The sequence below is a fragment of the Larimichthys crocea genome, chromosome XII (genome assembly GCF_000972845.2).
Source record: "Larimichthys crocea isolate SSNF chromosome XII, L_crocea_2.0, whole genome shotgun sequence".
In the NCBI taxonomy this organism is placed as follows: domain Eukaryota; kingdom Metazoa; phylum Chordata; class Actinopteri; family Sciaenidae; genus Larimichthys; species Larimichthys crocea.
Window position 1 is genome coordinate 1,956,096 of NC_040022.1, and position 17,643 is coordinate 1,973,738.

Consider the following 17,643-nt stretch of genomic DNA (forward strand, 5'->3'; position numbering starts at 1 on the left):
TTAACTCATGCTTCAATGCTGCGGACTGGAAACAAGCTAGAACTATGATTTGTTTATTTGCACATGACTTTTTGTTGCCAATTATTATTGTCTTTAGCTTTTGAATTTAGCTGTTTGGCCGTTCTGATCTATTGGTTATCGTGTCTTGTTGTTTCTACATTTAAAACCAATAAAAAGTGTTTTAAAAAAATAAACAAAGATTATGTCATTAAACATGTAGACAAACATTTTATTTTGAAAACATATAATAACATGGAAATCCACTTGCATGAACACTTCAGACATATATATACATTCTGACTTCTACAATACATTCATGATATTACAATCTGAAAAAAACAGGGCAATAAAAGAAGACTTTTATTTTTTTTTACTATTGTTCTGCAGTTTAAAACAGAAAAACGTACAAAAATACAAAAAAAAACAGCGCCTACATTACCCACAATGCAACTCATGTTGCATGACATCATTTGAGATCATTTGTCAGATTCAGTGTAGCTCCCTCTGGAGCCATAAAAGGCTCAATACACCCGTTTGTAAACATAATGCATCATGTGCTGATGCTGATGTGTGAAATCGGTGGAGTTCCCCTTTAACTTATAAAATTTAAGTGTTAGCACTTTTAATTTCTTAAATTAATTACGTTTCATTCATTAAACTGGACAGTTTAATGATTTAATTTGAAAGTAAGACCCTTATCTTATTTCTTTTAGAATATTATATCCAGACAAAGTGTAAAGTGCTTAACAAATGTGTTAGACCACCTGTCATGAAGGACTCTTTCATTTTCACTGAGCTCTCCACGTTTGACCATTTTCAACAGTAATGAGGAATTTCAAACTGAATTCATCTTACCTACATTTAAGGGCGGCTCACTCAGGCATAACATTCAACATTCAGGACTGAAGGCGAAAGTTTAGCAACTCTTTTTTGGAAACGGGGTTGTACCCACAAGTCTGTAATTCTCGACACGTTTAGCCTTTTTTCAGTAGCTTTGTGTTGGAGAGCAGAACGCTGCGTCAGTCGCTGACGTTGAAAACTTTCCTAAAATCTCTGTCAAATAACTCCTTGAGTCTGTTGCCCATGGCATGGTATTCAGCATTGTCCTGCAAAAGAGCATAACACAATGTCATGTCTGATATCTAACCGCTGCATTGTCATGTGGAGGTTTTTAACAACGCTTTCTTACTCGGTTGTATGAGGCACAGTTGGTGAAAATGAGCTCGACGTCGGACACAAACTCTCCAACGGTCTTGTAGACCTGATTCTCCAGTTTGTCTGCTACTTTGCCCAGCCACATCGGAGTCTTGACCACAGCAGAGTAGTCTGACAACTGCAGGTGCAAAGCAGAAATGAAGGAAATACTCAGCAACACCTTTGTGTTTTGTTCATAATGGCTAATAAATCCAGCCAGCTCATTAAGCACACTTTATATTCATGGGAAAAGCAAAGACTCACATAGCGGCTTGGATCTGTAGCAAATGTTCGCTCCTCATCGGCAGTGAACAGACAGAGGAGGAGATACTGACATTTCTGTTGATGCAAGGAAGAAGAGTGACGGCAAAGAAAGGTTGAACACAAAGACAGACAGACAGACAGACAGACAGACAGACAGACAGATTCACAGAGCGCTCACTGCTCACCAGCATGTGCTGTGATATTTCGTTGGACATGGCTGCTTCCCTTTTCAGCTCGTCCTTGTAAAAACACTCTTCGTTGGATTTGAATACGCAGAACGTACACATCCACAGAGTACCGTCCCTGTTCACACACAGACACACGAAATGTTGAGCGTGATGTCGCGGGTTTGAATAGAAAATCTCAAATGACTCAAAGACTTTGTCGTCTCCCATTCTGATCAAAGCTTTACCCTAAAACGGCGTCGTCTATGTGAGGCAGGTGACATTTCTGGTGGAAGGAGCGAGGGCAGTTATCACACATCACCAGCTCCTCTTCTTCTTCGCCTTCATTTTTACAGATGTAGCACTCGTCATCGTTTTTCTCATATTCCTGCCAAGACAAATGTGACAGCAACTTTGTTTCTGCGGTCGAGCGAGAACACCACAAGGAAAGAAGGTTCCTTGTGTTGTGATGTGAGTCAGAGAGTGAACCCAAATGCAGACGGGAAGATAGAATACACAAAACTTTAATAATGTACAGGACATGCAGGTTAACGCAAAATAACAAAAGGCGCCCCCAAGGAGTCCAGGTAAAAACTAACTTAATCTAATCACCCAAGATAAATCCAATAAACAGAAGTCCAACAAAGACAAGTACAGGGACAAAACTAATGCAGGACTGGAGAACACGTGCAGACAAACTGAGAAGTGAAAGAGAACTAATTAAATACAAGCGACGTAAAAAACAGGCGGGAAAAAGACAAAGATAGGAAGTGACGTAATGCAAGGCACACGAGGAAAGTCCCTTTCAGCATAAAACAGGAAATACTGAACCGGAAAAGCTGTTAATAGAAACCTAAATTCAATCTACTGTAGCTGACTGGGAGAGGCACAGGTTTTGTACTGTCACAGAACGAGAGATGTTGAATGAGGAAACGCGCTAGTCTGAAACTTACCGCGTCTATACAATCTGGCTTGCACCGACTGCAAGTGCACAGCAGTGTGTGGATCCTCAAGACGTTTGCCTGAAATAGATCATAGTTTCATAGTTTATGTGTTTTAGGATTGACAAATCCTGTGGCTCTCTCCTGGCTACAGCTACACTGTCACCTTAAGGTGCATCTTTGGTGCACAACAGCCCGTACTTGAATGGAGACAACTCGACACTGCACTACATAGTGTAGTGTACTAATGTAAGTATCCAAATTAAGACGCAGCAACAGGGTAAATAAACTGCATGTTTCCATATCGATGTTATTATTTCTTTCTGTCTAAATCAAAAAACCTGAACATGATGACGGCAGATTTCCTTCTGCAGTGAGTTGTCAAGCTGAATATTTGTCTATAGTATCTTATTATATCAAATCAAAATCGAATCAAGTTTATTTATAGAGCCCTTTACAACAGCCAGATGGTACCCAAAGTGCTTTACAACAAAGCCGTAGAAACAGAACATAACAGGTACATAGATAAATAAATACAGTTAAATTAAAATGCAATTAAAATACAGTTAAAGAATAAAAGTGCTGTAGTAAAAAAAAAACAAAAAAAACACAACATCAGGATAAAACGCTAATCTAAAAAAGTGTGTCTTAAGTTTTGATTTAAAATATATCTGAGGTTTAGATTCTTTCTGGTTATATACTAATTTTCATTGATAGTGGCGGAGTCCGCCACCCCCGCACTGTATTCAGCATACATGTGATTAAGTGTTTTATACAATTTTATCTCACAGCAAACCGAACATTTCCTGCTGCTGCTACTGTTTCACAATAAAAGTCAAAACATGGGGTGCTTTTATTGTGAAGCTGATGCCATTCGTCAAACTGTCTTCTTTTTTTTATGCATTCAGATATATCACTATAAACAGACACACCTTATTAAACCATACGTGTTGTGTCATGCTTGTCACATCATATCATGTCACTCTCATGATACCATCAGTGGACTGTAATGACAACACACACACACACACACACACACACACACACACACCATGCTGAGGATGGTTACCTCTGTTAGGACACCGAGTGGTTTGCCTTCGCATTTGATGTCTTTCCTCCAGGAACCGGTCTGACAGGAAGCCTCCTTCAAGAACTCCATTGGGGTCAACCAGCTCGCCTCGGTACGAATACTCTTCCCACAAGACCCTGGTGATGAAAGAAAGTTTGGATGAGACATATTTTGTTGGGTTTATCTTGTGTGTACACACTTTATCACACAGGATTCTTTTACAGGTACCTGATGCGAATCGTTTTTCATGTAGGGTCCCCTCTAACGCTCCACATGTAACTTTGTACACTTTATTGCTCCTGTCATGGCTGGGCCCTGGCTGCTCCTCCGTCTCTTCTTCTTCTTCATGTTGGGAGTATGAAAAACACAGGGACATATGACACACATCTGAAACTGTTTGCTCTATTGTTAGAATACATGTGTTAGCACACCCACCCGTGTCATTCGTGGAACTTTTTTTGCTGCTGTGGTCACTCTCCTCATCCTCATCCTCATCTCCATCTTCTTCATCTCCATCTTCTTCATCTCCATCTTCTTCTCCCTCAGACACTAGAAAAGGAGGAGGTGAGCAGATAGATCATCTGCTATTAGCTCTAATGATAAGATTAGATTTTAATATTTTAATATTTAAAGCGAGGTAACAAGATGCTCTTGTAATGCTGCAGTGCTCTTCTCGCATAAAAAACAGAAAACAACTCTTTTTCACAATACAACAAACCTGTGACGGCATCATCAGATTGGAACAGTGCTTTCTTGGCCTAGCGGGAAGAAAACAGAGGATAAGGTTCAGATCAGGATAATTAAAAACAACAAGATACACTAGAAAGTCAGAAACTATTAATATATGTACGGATTTACCTTTTTACACCCTCCTTTGTACCTCCCTGACTTCAGGTGACCTCCCTGCAGGGTGTAAAACAGAAAATAACAACCATGTGATTTAATACAGGAAAAATGTCACATACTGTTCCTTTAAAGAAAAAGCTAGATGTGTTTTGTTTCATGTATTTACCAAAATAAAAACCTTTTCAACAAACCTTTATTAGTTTTCCCAGCGGCACATTTCTACACCGAATGCTTAACTTCCAGTTCCTGGAGCTGCTCTTCCCTGAAAACTTCTCAAACTCACCGGGAGTAAACCACTGTTTCTCGACCACAATGCACTTCTCCCCTGAAACATTCAGAGCGTTGGGAATGAGTAAATGTCAACCATGAATAATCAACAGTGACAGCTGATATATGTCAATGTTTTGATATCGAAAATAAAATCTGATTCGCTGAGTCACTCCAAGTGTTTTCTTTTCCTTTAGATAAGATAACAGAGCTTTTATTCACCTTTAGCCAGTCTGTCTCTGTTCAGATACCCGCTCTGCTGTCCACAGGTCACAGGCAGCTGATGCTTATACATGGGCCAGTTCCAAATCTCGCTCTTCTCTCCCCTCTTCAGTGAAGGAGCTGGAAAATAAAAACGTCTTTGTTCCAAATCACAAAGGCCAACAACACCATCGGCCTCATGTTCTAACCCTGAATGTTTACAAAGTGGGAGGTGACTCACAGAAGTTTATCTTGACCTTTTTCTTCTTATTAGGAGTCGACTGAGATGACGGACCGGCCTGCTCCTCCTCCTCCTCATCATCATCATCATCATCACGTATGCGCCTTCTTCTCAGTTTTCTCTTTTTCTTCCCTGAGTTTGCTTTCTTCTCCTCTTTCTCCTCATCTTCTGACACCTCCTTCCTTTTCCCTTTGTCTGTCTCTTTGTTTACCGCCTGCTCAGCCTGCCGTACGTTAAATTGGAAAGACCCTGTCCATGAAAACGTAGATAAATATCAAAGGCACACCATGAACAAATGACAAGTAGAAGAACGATAGAGAACATAAATATGGACCGCAGAATTACAAATGCAGAGTCTGACCGTCCTTGAGGCTGTTGCGCATTATTAGCAGGGTGGGGTATTTATTCACGATGGTGTCCGTAAAGACGCAAGTCCAGAAACCTCTGATGTCCTCCGGATGCTTTTTCTCCAACCAGTCCAGGAAATCATACAGAGCTTTCCTCAAGTTGTCTTTACTTTTCATGCGACTCAACTTCTGCACACACACACACACACACACAAGTATGGAGAGAATTAGGCTTCAATATTGATATTGATATGTGTAATGACATGTTTTCTTAAATCAATCAGCACACAGGGCGGTTAGTACTGACACAAGCAAGAAGCTTCTTGTTGTGAGGCTGACGGCGGGCTGCGTGGACCTTTCTGTGTTCTTAGATTAACTGGTGACCATAAATTGTCCGTAGGTGTGAATGTGTGCGTTTTGGAAAGTTTTGGAAAAGCTGAAGCTATTCATTATTAAAAACTGTGATATGACATGAGCAAAGTTGCACTGGTGAGAGATTCATAATCTTAATGACTCCCAGCTCTGGCTACAGTATCTGTAAGAGTTGGTAGTGAAAATAGAAATATTGGAAAATAATTCATCATATCTCACAAAAAGGTCCAACACCACATCATAATTATCCTCTTTAAAAGTAATTTCTTGCTTCTCTAGAGAATTAATTAACTTAATTTATGGTAATACTATTATTTAGGGAATACTTAAATGATCTCTTAGGACTCAGGTTACAGTTGCTCTAATTCTGCATTAAAAACATAAACATAAAGAATGTTAATAGAATAAAACAGTGGATGTGTTTAATGCTGCATCACATCAGATCTGGAACAATGTTTTATTGGTGACAGTGGATGTTGGACTGCGCGCAGGCCTCTGGCGCCGGCGCGCTTTGCATTCAAATACGCCCGGATGGGGTGCGCCATAACAATTGCGTAAAGCGGTGTCCACCCCAGTGCCTCACCTCGTATGTGTCCTCCGGGATCAGGTCGTAGTCCTTGAGCTTGTCGAGAAAGATTTGCGGTTTGTCCATGCAGGACATTTCAGTTTTTTGACAGTGGAAAAACTGCAGCAGTTCTTCATCCTCTAAGAAATGCAGGTCCACCATTTCAGCGCACAGAGCCACACCAGGCCGAAACGCGCCAGATGTTTAGATGTGATATTAAAGCATGGCACTAAAGTAATGTGCTCCAGAGAGGCTGCATGAGCTGTTTAACTGAGGAATAATGTCTGCATAAACTGTCCTGCTCGGCACTTCAGGATCTGGAAACTACAAAACAAGTTTCAAAAATCAAAACCCTGGAGAATCTGCAGCTTTGAATACAGGCGGAAGTATTTGCGCCAAGATTCTCTTGAAGATCTGCCCACAAATGTTTTCTCAGTTCCTGCTCTCTCGGTGACGTTTGGAAAGTGAAACTGTGCCAGTCAGCGCTCATGGACTACAACCGTGCGTCCTGTGCGTGTGCGTGTGTGTGTGTGTGTGTGTGTGCGTGGACGTACGGAAAGCCAGCCGGTTCAAACATACAGTATGTGACTTTCAGCACGTTGTCCTGTGAGGAGTTCACTGGGATGTGGGACAGAGATACGCACAGGACATTATGAGCAACAAGCAGAGTTAAAGAGAGTTTAGATTCAGATTTCTCACATTAAAGTTACTTTTTGTAACAGATTTGAAATCTTGTTGATGTCACTCTGACTTGTAATCAGGTGAATGGTGTCTCTGTTTCACTGATTTTGGTGAAACTGGATAAAATTTTATGGAGGAAATGTTTTTCCGCCTCAACTCTCTGTGATTTACGGAGTTTCCTGATGACCAGTGAAGTAAACTGCTGCCAACTGTAGCTGCTGTTAGCTGATGTTAACTCAGTTTGTTAGATAGGCCACCCGGACTTTGAGTTTAGAGCACTGGGAAAGTGTTTGTACCACAGGTGTTTTGGACCAGGCGTGGTGGGGAGCAGAGCCAATGTCGTGCCAGAACCGGAGCTGGGTAAGTGGACAATGTAACCAGCCTATTGACAGAGGCTAAAAGGCTGATGGTGCATGATGAATGCACCGCGACTGTATCTGAGTTCATATAAACACAGCTCGCCCTCAACTTTAGGTCCGACCAGCACAATGCAAAAAGTGGTCTGATCCATTTATACGCATCCTTACTGGATCCTGTGTATCTGGACCAGCAATGAAGGACGGACTAAAACAGTATAGGTATGAATTCAGCATGAACTAATTCATGAGAAAACATTTAGCATTTCTTATATTTGATGTAACTCAAAGTTTTAAATGTTGCAGGCAGATGTGTGCTCACTTTGACTGATCGTGAAACTTTTATATCCAGTGACAAAAAGATTTCGACACCAATAAACTTTATTTATTTTCCTCAGCCAGTCCATCGATCGTGGTCTTCGTCGTATCCCACCAAGTCGTTGTAGATGACGTCTTTGTGGTGATGCTGACAGGACTGCACCACCTGCAGGACGGTTGCAAGGCGTCGGTCTAAAGCGGAGAGGTGTGATTCAGAGAGGAGCGGGTTCACGCCTGCCAGAGGATCCTGGAGCAGCGAGTCCCGCATGACATCACTCAGACGGAAGCCAGGGAGGGACAAGAGGCGCAACCGGAGGAAGGTAGAGCGACGGATCCTGCAAGATCAAGAGAGATGTCCACTCAGATTTGCTTAGTGGGTGTGTGCAGACATTTTTTTTAGTTTTGTCTTACCTGCAGCACTGCTGCAAAGGAGCCAGAATGGACGGCTCATCACGAGAGTGACGCCCAAACCTGCTCGCAAGAAATGCAAATTAAGCGTTACCACAACGATGCCACAACACATTTGACTGTCAGGCGTGAGTTGCTGAGATGAGTCAGCAGATGTTCGCGGCACTCACGCTCGCCCGTTGTCAAGATGAAGCAGAAAAGTCTCATTGCCAAACTTCTCAAACGTCTCATAGTGATGTCTGTCCATGTTGCCTTTGAATAAAAAACATTCATGTTGGTTGTTGTAAAAAGTTAACAATGATGGCAAACCGATCGACTACCGATAAAATGTACTGACTCATGAGGAAGTCCAGCACAGCCATGTCTATGAGATCCACCAGTCTGGTGCCGTGGTTGTAAGGAGGCGTTTGTTTCACTGTGTCACAGTAGGCCGGGTCCGTCTCCCACCTGGAAACAACAGTTCATTCATTCATGCTACAGGCCAATTTTAGATTGGCACCTAACTACTCCTGCATACTTTGTCCTGCAGAAACCATTCAAATATCACAATGTTCAGCTCATTTCAGACATGATGGCCATTTCTTTTTTACTCATCCGTACCATTCATATTTCGAATTTAAAATTTAAAATATTCAACTTTTTCCACATTCAAATTCCACATTAAAAAACGAACGGCACAACCTTCAAATCTTTCGACAAACCTTCAACTCTTTCAGCTTCCGCTGCTTCTCCATACTTTCAGCTACAGACTTCATTCAAACTTTAAACTTCATTACAATATTCTACTCTTTTCAACATTTTTACACTTTATTACACTATTCTGCTGGGGTTTTTTTTTCACATCTCTGCATCAGGCTTTTCAGCAGGTGTCCACACCTCAGTTTTCTAGTTCACTGTTGCTTTCTTGTGATCCAAAGGCCTCCTGATTATATATTGTGACATTAACCTGATCTCCCACACAAAAGAAAAATGTGTCCACATCATCTTTAAAAACATGCACACAGCTCTACTCTAACAGCCTGATATTGGCTTATTATATATTAATCACACTAATTAGCTGACATTAACACTTGTTAACTTCTCTGTCCTTCACTAATTTAATGTTGTGTTGCACTTCTTCAATGGCACCATTGGAGGGCAGTGAAGGCTCGTGATCCTACACACACACTCAACTGTAAACTCCACCAGCAACAAGGTAGACATTTAAAAGTGACAGAAGTGTTTCCAATATTCTGTCCACCAACATGTATATTAGTGCAGATGGACACAACAAAGACTTTAAACAGGAATCTCAATAAGATACAGACAGTGTACGCACTGTGCTAGTTTGGTGCGACTGTAGGCGCGTCTCCACGGTGACCTCCAGGACCTGCGGGCAGCTAGGGTGAGGTCAGGTAGCATGGCAGCCAGGGAAACCTCCAGTGCATGTGGGTGACCGCACACCGGGTGCTCTGACGAACAGTAGTACTCGCACTGGCCATAGAAACACACGTTCCCCACTAGTATGAGTCAGAGAGATGACTTAGTTTAGTTCAGTGGTCTAATGTTGGGTGTCACTTCTTTGTGAATGCATGCTGATGGGCACACATACCGGGGGAAGTGAAGAAAGTCCTAGAAAGCCTGTGGTCAGTGGTGATCTCTCTGATCTCTGTGGTGACATTGATGAGTCGACCGACCACTGGAGGAATCCTGTTGAAGCCCAACAGTCTGATACAGAACAAGGCAGACAGGAAGATTAAGAATAACACAAAAAAACAAGGGGGAAGACAGAAATGTGACCAGAATAAAGGACACTAGTGCTCTTTTCAATTTAGACCTTACTTGTATCCCTACGATACAAGCTGTACAGCAGCTTCATGAATGAATAATTCCATTGTTGGACCACTGATCTGGTGGCTACAGAATAATCCCAAGAGGACACCTGCTGCCCTCTGACACACTGTGACAGACTGTACCTGTCGAGATGAAAGGCAGCGATCTCTGCGTTGTGTCTTTCAAAGTCAGAGAAGTAGAAAAGGTTTACGTCCGTCTCGGCATCTCTGGATTGTCTGTGCAACGAAAAACACACAGACAAACACGAATGCACGATGCTCTGTGCAGACGTACGAACGAAAGATGTGACCTCTGGTTGTGATTTAACAGTCAGGATAACTGAACAGACACTCCAGTCACAGTTGCCGTCTTACTTCATGGGTTTCAGCAGAGCTTGTCCGTAGTTTGGGAACGACATGAGCAGTTTGAGCTGGGTCCCTCCTGTCTTCTGAACTGAAATTCATGAGGTGAATTTAGATTAGGAAAGAAAGAAGAGGCGTAATGGTTACATGAGTACTGCACTGGATACATGTTGGGTGTAGTGCAATACACCTGTTGGTCCACATGGTGGCCCTTTACACTGTTAAACTGCCACTGGACACTCTATTTGGTACATGACTGCATAAAGACGCAGATAAAAAAACTTAAAGGTCCCATATTATAAACTTTTTACACATTTTATTTGAAATGTTTATATCTATAGGAAGATGTATTTGTGATTTTAAATACCAAAAATTATAGTATAGTTTCAGTATAGTTTCACATCTGCTTCTTCCTGGAGCTCCTGCAAGAACAGGGTGTTTTGTCTCATCAATATTAATGAGCCTCTGTCCTGATTGGCTGACTGGACGGTGCGTACAGGTGGGCCTTGCTGGAGGCGTGGCTGAGGGTGGTGACTATAGTTGTGACATCACAACCTTCCTAAAGTCTTGTTTAAAGTGTGTGTGAATATGTGCTGTGTACGTTTCTCCATAGATTGAGCATTCTGATACTTACACAGTGTTATCTAACTTCTAGAACTGCTTTAGAATAAAAAAATGAAATAAATGGAAATCTTACTTTTTTTACAATTTGGGACTTTTAAAGGTGGTGTGGTTCAGTGTGAGCCACTTTGTTTGCTACATTTGTGTCATTTGACAACCTGGGAATGAGACTAAACAATTTATCATCATCCAGAATTAATTAAATTTGTTTTGGGCAGCATTTCTTAAGCAGTTTCATGTCTCCGTAATGCGTTATTCAACTAAAAACGTGTGAATCTTGTCACCTCAAAAGTCTCTTTGGTGGCAATTCTACGCCTGCAACACATACACAAGAAATTCAGCACATCGTTCGCCAGTTTGCAATAAAATATAACTCCTTTTAGCGACACTGAGATTAGTAAATTGGACAAAAACAGTCTATCATCCAAAAAACTAAAGCACGAGTCACCTCACCCACTCTTTAAACAACTGCGGAGCGTGAACGAGTTAAATCAAAGCGTGCGTTCTTTCAAAGTTCAACATTAAGGTGGCAGACATTCAGAAGAAGGTTCCGCAAATTCGATAAATAATTCAAAAGATATACATCCTGAGATACGAATCAAATCCTCTCATATCATATAATTCCTCTTTAAAACTCGGATTAAAGAAAAAACAAACCTGAATTCAAATATTTAAATACATTTGCACCGTGGCGAGTGTTAACTGTGAAAGAAAAGGGATGACACAGCCAGAAAAAAACAAACAAAAAAATCAGCCAGTAGCTGAGATTAGTCCTTAATCTGCACCGTGCAACACAAATCTCAATGCATTATTCATTCTGCGGCGTGCTGATGGGTGTCTGAGATGAGCGAACACAAACTGAGCATGTTTTGATGCAGGTGAAGTTGTGTGCCTTGTGTGCGTTTAAGTGTGCAGTGTGTAAGTCATGCACCCCGTTTATACGTGTGAGGGGGGTGATTGGGTGTTGAGACAATCACCCCGTTTATACGTGTGAGGGGGGTGATTGGGTGTTGAGACAATGTAAGTTTGTGGGAGGATTATATAAATATTACGTCCTGACAAGAAAAAGATCACATGAGCTGCAGATTTAAGACGTTCCATTATCTGTTTTTGTGCTAACATCTTTGCATTTGCATTTCATTTGTTTTTTGGGTTGTCAGAATCATGTTTTAGTCCATAAAAACATAACAGGCTTTATAAAACGAGTGTTTACTGTGAGTGCCCATGTTGTCTGCCGACCTATAAATGTATTACAGATATTCACGTTGCACACACACACACACACACACACACACACACACACACACACACACACACACAATCAATTCATAGCCAACTGCAGCCTACAGCCCTCCTCTATGTTTCTATTCCACCTTCTCCAAACTCACACTTTGTGGGTCATCACACATTGTGCTCAATCCTCCCGGGTCTATCAGTCGTTTGTTCTGTGTAAATGTGTGAATTCAACAAAGTTACACGTGCGGCCGAGCATCTATCATCCTACATTAACTTTGTGCGAATGTGTTTCTAAAAATGTTCATGGTTCTAAATATGAACACACAGGCACAGTTTACTGTATTCAGAAACTTCAGTGTTGCCTCTGGCTTCTCTCACAGGCTTGTATGGAGGAGGGAAAATGAGAAAGCAGCATGGCTGTGTCAAGAGGAACGCGAGGGATCGAACTTAAATGAGACCAATTTGGGGTAAAGATTAGGTCAGATTCTAGATTGAAGTGAGGTACTATATTTTATCTAAAGCGGGCTGGACAACATAAACTGTAAAACTATATTAAACAAGGTGACAGTGGCTCTGAAAATGAAAATCTTTATTGTTATTTAGCTTCAAATCTATTAAACATTTCATGACTGGCTACTTGTGCTGCCTTGTTTCAGTAAAAACCAAAAACAACACTGAGTCCTAAATTGGGTGTTTTCATCTGAGTGGGTTGTACAGGTTTTGGCAGAACGTGGGAAATATTTAAAGAATCATGTCTGCAGTATGTTTTCTAAATATTTTATACAAAGTGTGCCAGTAAGAAACAAAATGTGCCTGGCTGCCGCTGCAGGATGTACTTTTAGGAACAAAAAGATTAACAGGAGAATAATTAAATCGTCAGTAATCCTTCCTCTGCTCATCCTTTGTTTACTGGTGGCGTTCCCTGGAGCTGTCCTTTCTTCAGTCTGTCCTCTCACCTGCTAGCCCTGCCCCCACCCCTCATTCTCACTCACCAGCACCGAGGATACGCTGCGTCGCCAAGTAGTGAGTCAGCTGGGCCAGGTCGGGATCCTTCCTGTTGTACAGCTCCCAGCGTGAGATGCCTAGGTGGAACCGAAGCCAGGGAGGGTGTGTCTCCACGTCGCTCGTCCAAGTGACTCTGTCGTAGCCTCCCTCCTGACTGGAACTCTGCCTTTTAGGAGAGGAGGTGATGAATAGGCAGTAGGTTACAGTTGAACTGAACTTCAGTGAGTCTGCTGTCTGAAGCAACACATTACATTGCATGCCATTACATTCATTTTGCAGAGCATCAGCAGTCTAAAGGCTGAGAGATATTAAAGATACAAATCCCCAGCAGCAATATATCGTAGCATACAGTCCAACATGAAACTAGTTTTAAACAGTTTTGTTTACTCTCTTCAGTCAGTGTGTTAATGTCAACTTTTTGACCTGACCGGCAGGATTTCATCTGTATGATGAAAAGTCAAGGGTTCATTAAAGATTTATAGCATTTTGCAAACAACCAGACCTCATGGCGGCGCTCAAATGGAAAAGTCATTCAGTAGGGTTCATCCTCAGGGCACCTTGAATATCTTTAATTTCATGGACATTCATTCGGTAGTTGTTTAGATATTTCTACATAGCCTTTATATATTATATACATTTGAAAGATTTTTGGAAGACTAGATGATGTATTGATTGTATTGACATATTGATTGATCTGTTTGACTTACCACTGACTGTCACTGTTGATGGGCTCTTCCCTCTCCTCTTCATCACTTCCTGCATCCCTTGCATGTTCATTTGCCTTCACCCTCAGCAGCCAGTCATCTTCTCGCAGCTCTGGGCGTGGCAGGTTGTACAAAGGGTGCTCGAACAGTGCCTCGAGCTTCGAATGACCTTTGTCCTTTTGAATCACTTTTCCAGCTCCTATCAGTTTCTTTTCTCTCTCAGTGGCATCACTGAATGAGTGCTTGTCTTTAAGGTGTACGGGTCTGTTATTCAGTTTGTGTTGCTCTTCATTCTGTGGGATTGTTGGCAGTTTATGTGAGGAGGAGGCAGCTGGAGAAGAGGAGGACTGGGAGATAGACTGATGGTGTTGAATATTTGTTTTTGGAATGGAAGAAGAGGAAGAGGTGGGAAGGACGCAGGCTGTCTGGAGGATAGAGAGACAAAAACATGCCAGAAGGAGGTGGAGAACGAGGGACAGAAATGCCAGACCCAGATAGATGGAGCGAGTGGATCGACCCAGGTTCAGTTTTATCATGCTGGAGAAAGAGAGGAAAGAAACAGAGAGAGAGGGAGACATTTAAAATCCCAGACAACACTTCCAACCTGATCATGATGAAACATTTTCTGATCATTGCGATCCACTTACACACCCATCCAGGAGTAGACAAAATAAAATAAAACTTTTACTTTGACTTTACTTTGAATGAACTGAATTGCTCACAGAGGCCACTGTATTGATGCCAAGTAATATCACAAAAGAGCGCTAACATGTTTAGCAGGTTTTAACCATAGACAGCAAAAAAAATATGGATGTCATATCCATGACGACACGCACAGGTTTCTGAAGAGCCGTCGTAAAGCTCAGAGTGCCATCTTGGCAGTCCTGCCTCTTTCGCCTCCGGGCAAATCTAAAAGTGGGCAAAGAGGTGGAGCGTGGGTGGAGCTGAGGCAGGCTCAATGACATCTGGGTATTCAAACAAGTTCCCTGTAACAGCACCCACCTGTCAGTCAAAGCAGCCACGCTTTTAATTATAAAAAGACCTGAAAATGATCAGTAAGATTCATCATCTGGGAACCTGTGCAAAATGTTGTGCCAATCCATCCAGTAGAAGTTCTGATATTTAACTGGTTTGGTTGAGATTCTGGCCTGCAGGTGGTTCAAGATGAAAAGTCAGGGGATCACCAAAGTCATGGTGATTTATCCTCTGGGGAGCATGAATATCTGTAGCAAATGGCACAGCAATCATTGAAATTGTTGTTGAGAGATTTAATTAAAAATCACAAATGTGATCATCATGGTGGTGCGAGTGGATCACCAAGGTCAGTAAGATTCATCATCTGGAGACCATGAACGTCATGTCAGTCCATCCAGTGATGAACGAGTGAATTCTACTCACATTTACACACTGCGTCAGTCTTAATCTGTACTGAACACGTGGAAATTTAATGCAAATAAGAAAATATGCACTAATACAGGACATGGTATTGTAATGATAAAACATTTTTCACTTTGGCCCGTTTGGATAAAACCAAATGGTGCATTTAACCATCACCAGCTGTTGTCATGTGCATACACACTTTTATTATGTCAGCCACGTTAGCAAGGTCATCTCACTACATGTCTGCATGGCTGTGTGACAGTTAAACACGATAGCACGTCCCACTTTTAAAGCAGTTTCACGATTGTAAGGATGCAGTTAAACACCTGCTTTGCTCTTCTCAGTTTAAACATATGTCAGACTTTATGGGGACGTTTAGGAACCTCAAGTGCTCATGTATTTCTCAGTAAACAGACAGGTGGATGGGGAGAGAGACAGGCTGTCATACAGAGATTCACTCTCCACCAGTCTAGCAGAAAACTGTCAGATAATCATTTACATCAAATCCTCAAAGAAAGAAAATCTCACTAAGAAAATCAATACATTATTGAACAACCTGCTGCTCCCAAATTCCCTGTGTGGAGCAGCAGGATGGAGGAATTACTTACATCTCTTTCCCTTCAAGACCTTTTTTCTTCTCCCCCTCTCTGTTCAGCTCCTCTTCCTCTCTTAATGAGGTAGATTGTCAGAGTCTGGTGGCATTTCTACTGCTTTTTTTTTTTTGTTGCCCTGTTCTTACCCTCAGGAAGATTGCATATGTGTTTGTTATCATGCAGTCACTGCAATCCAAACAGAGGCAAGAGGACTGGCATGTTACGGTGACCTGTGTCTGCGTGACCCACAGCTGAAAGGAAGGGAATGACAAATATACTGCCAAATGATCTTTCAGCCTGCCTGGATCAATGCACGGCGGGTGATAACAGCAGTGCTACACTGCAGTCCTGTACAGAGGGGCTGGATATCTTTGCAGTATCTTATCTCGAAACATTTCAGCATTCTTATGCTCACAATTTCCATCTCTGGGTTTGACTTTTGAAAGGACACTCTGTGAGGTTTCATGAATTCATGGACGCTCTTTTTTCTTATCGAGCACGGCGGTTTAACAGTCAATGAAAATATGAGGAGATGTCAAGAGCAATGAGCTGGGTCTTTTGTTACCATATCGGCAAAGCATTAAGGTGCACGCACACGCACACAAAGCTCATTGCTATGAATTCTTTTTACATTTTTTTCCGTCCTTTGAGAGCTGAAGAAAAAATCATTCTCTCGCATACTGTTAATTAGCCCACTATACGTTTCTGTTAATTAGCTAACTTTGCTCTAAGAGGGAATGTATTATGTATGTTGCAGCAGGTCCCAGTAGAGCGGGCTGATGTTTTTTAAAACCTGCGGCAATGTGCTGCGGTTTTACATGCACCTTCTGAGAGTCTTTTATTACATCTGAACAACTGTTAAATGTCACAAATGAGATTAAAATATAAACACACAAACACAGAAAGAGAGAGAGAATCGTCAGTTGTTATAATAGCGCAACCGTTTAAGTCAATTAGGAAACTTTATTGCAATTATTCATCGTCCTTGACATTTTAAATTGGACCTGTGGTTTAGGGATGTTCATTGGCATTGTTGGGGAAGGGCAAATCATGAAGGTATATGTTTGATGGTGTCATGTCATGAGGAGGTTCACTGCATGCTCCAACCGAGCTTCAGCATTGCTATAAAAGCCTGCAGACGCTGGGAAGGCTTCCTTATAGCATGTAAAACGACATTTCTTGTGTGCTCTAGCATGCCTTTAATCAAGCCTACCGAGGAAGAAGCATGATAATTATTGCATAATCAGGTCGGCGTGAAAGGCTCCATGCGAGATCTACCAGCAGACCCTGACCCAGCTAATTCTCACTAGAAATGAAAACAAAGCATCAGAACATCTTTTATCTAACAAGCAAGCACAGCCAGAGCTGAAAAAAAGAACCAGAAGAAACTTTATTTCACTCTATTCTATGAGATGTGTCCTTGAAGGACAAGTTTATGAAATTAGGTGTTAAAATCATCTAAAAAATGAGCAGTACTCTCAACTCCAGACTGTGGGGGCGTGTCGGCTTAATGTGCTGATGTGTCAGATGAGTTCAGAGAATGACATGACTAACTTTTAAACACTGAGCGAGATGAATTCATCTCTATCTCTCTGCTAGGGGTGCAGGGGTGTGCTCAGGGTGGCCTCAGCGTGTCATCGAGCCACCCTTTAAGGACCGCCCACAAAATCCGGGACTGAAAAAGTGTTTTAACCTC

At 41.8% G+C, this 17,643-nt stretch overlaps 2 protein-coding genes across 3 annotated transcripts; both read right to left on the bottom strand.

Annotated features, from left to right (window-relative positions):
- Positions 1 to 210: 210 nt before the first annotated feature.
- Positions 211 to 6,954, bottom strand: sp100.1 (SP110 nuclear antigen, tandem duplicate 1). Of its 2 annotated transcripts, XM_027285945.1 has the most exons (16): positions 6,490 to 6,953; positions 5,549 to 5,723; positions 5,188 to 5,436; positions 4,968 to 5,087; positions 4,670 to 4,803; positions 4,491 to 4,535; positions 4,351 to 4,390; positions 4,068 to 4,181; positions 3,861 to 3,974; positions 3,633 to 3,769; positions 2,576 to 2,644; positions 1,871 to 2,010; positions 1,644 to 1,761; positions 1,459 to 1,533; positions 1,190 to 1,333; positions 211 to 1,106 (listed from the first exon to the last, which is right to left on the bottom strand). In XM_027285945.1, the coding sequence occupies exons 1-16, from the start codon at positions 6,631 to 6,633 to the stop codon at positions 1,020 to 1,022; spliced, it is 1,905 nt and encodes a 634-aa protein (XP_027141746.1). In that variant the 5' UTR covers positions 6,634 to 6,953; the 3' UTR covers positions 211 to 1,019. The 2 variants fall into 2 exon arrangements, with proteins under 2 accessions (XP_027141746.1, XP_027141747.1); XM_027285946.1 differs by lacking the exon at positions 2,576 to 2,644 and having other exon boundaries at positions 6,490 to 6,954.
- Positions 6,955 to 7,871: 917 nt separating this feature from the next.
- On the bottom strand, positions 7,872 to 16,063 carry fam20cl (family with sequence similarity 20 member C, like). Its single transcript, XM_019265998.2, has 11 exons — positions 15,963 to 16,063; positions 13,978 to 14,511; positions 13,258 to 13,436; positions 10,421 to 10,499; positions 10,190 to 10,282; positions 9,826 to 9,941; positions 9,553 to 9,733; positions 8,572 to 8,681; positions 8,405 to 8,486; positions 8,238 to 8,297; positions 7,872 to 8,161 (listed from the first exon to the last, which is right to left on the bottom strand). The coding sequence occupies exons 2-11, from the start codon at positions 14,508 to 14,510 to the stop codon at positions 7,903 to 7,905; spliced, it is 1,692 nt and encodes a 563-aa protein (XP_019121543.1). The 5' UTR covers position 14,511; positions 15,963 to 16,063; the 3' UTR covers positions 7,872 to 7,902.
- Positions 16,064 to 17,643: the final 1,580 nt, after the last annotated feature.

Bases quoted from the DNA above. Each gene is read 5' to 3' on its own strand.
- fam20cl (XM_019265998.2), bottom strand. From the start codon at position 14,510: ATGATAAAACTGAACCTGGGTCGATCCACTCGCTCCATCTATCTGGGT. The intron at 10,500-13,257 runs GTGAGTGAGAAT...CATGAATTTCAG, and splicing joins GCAGCGTATCCTCGGTGCTG to TTCAGAAGACAGGAGGGACC. The intron at 8,162-8,237 runs GTAAGACAAAAC...TTGATCTTGCAG, and splicing joins CCTTTGCAGCAGTGCTGCAG to GATCCGTCGCTCTACCTTCC.
- sp100.1 (XM_027285945.1), bottom strand. From the start codon at position 6,633: ATGGTGGACCTGCATTTCTTAGAGGATGAAGAACTGCTGCAGTTTTTC. The intron at 3,770-3,860 runs GTACCTGTAAAA...TTTCATCACCAG, and splicing joins TGAAAAACGATTCGCATCAG to GGTCTTGTGGGAAGAGTATT. The intron at 2,645-3,632 runs GTAACCATCCTC...GATCTATTTCAG, and splicing joins CACTCGGTGTCCTAACAGAG to GCAAACGTCTTGAGGATCCA.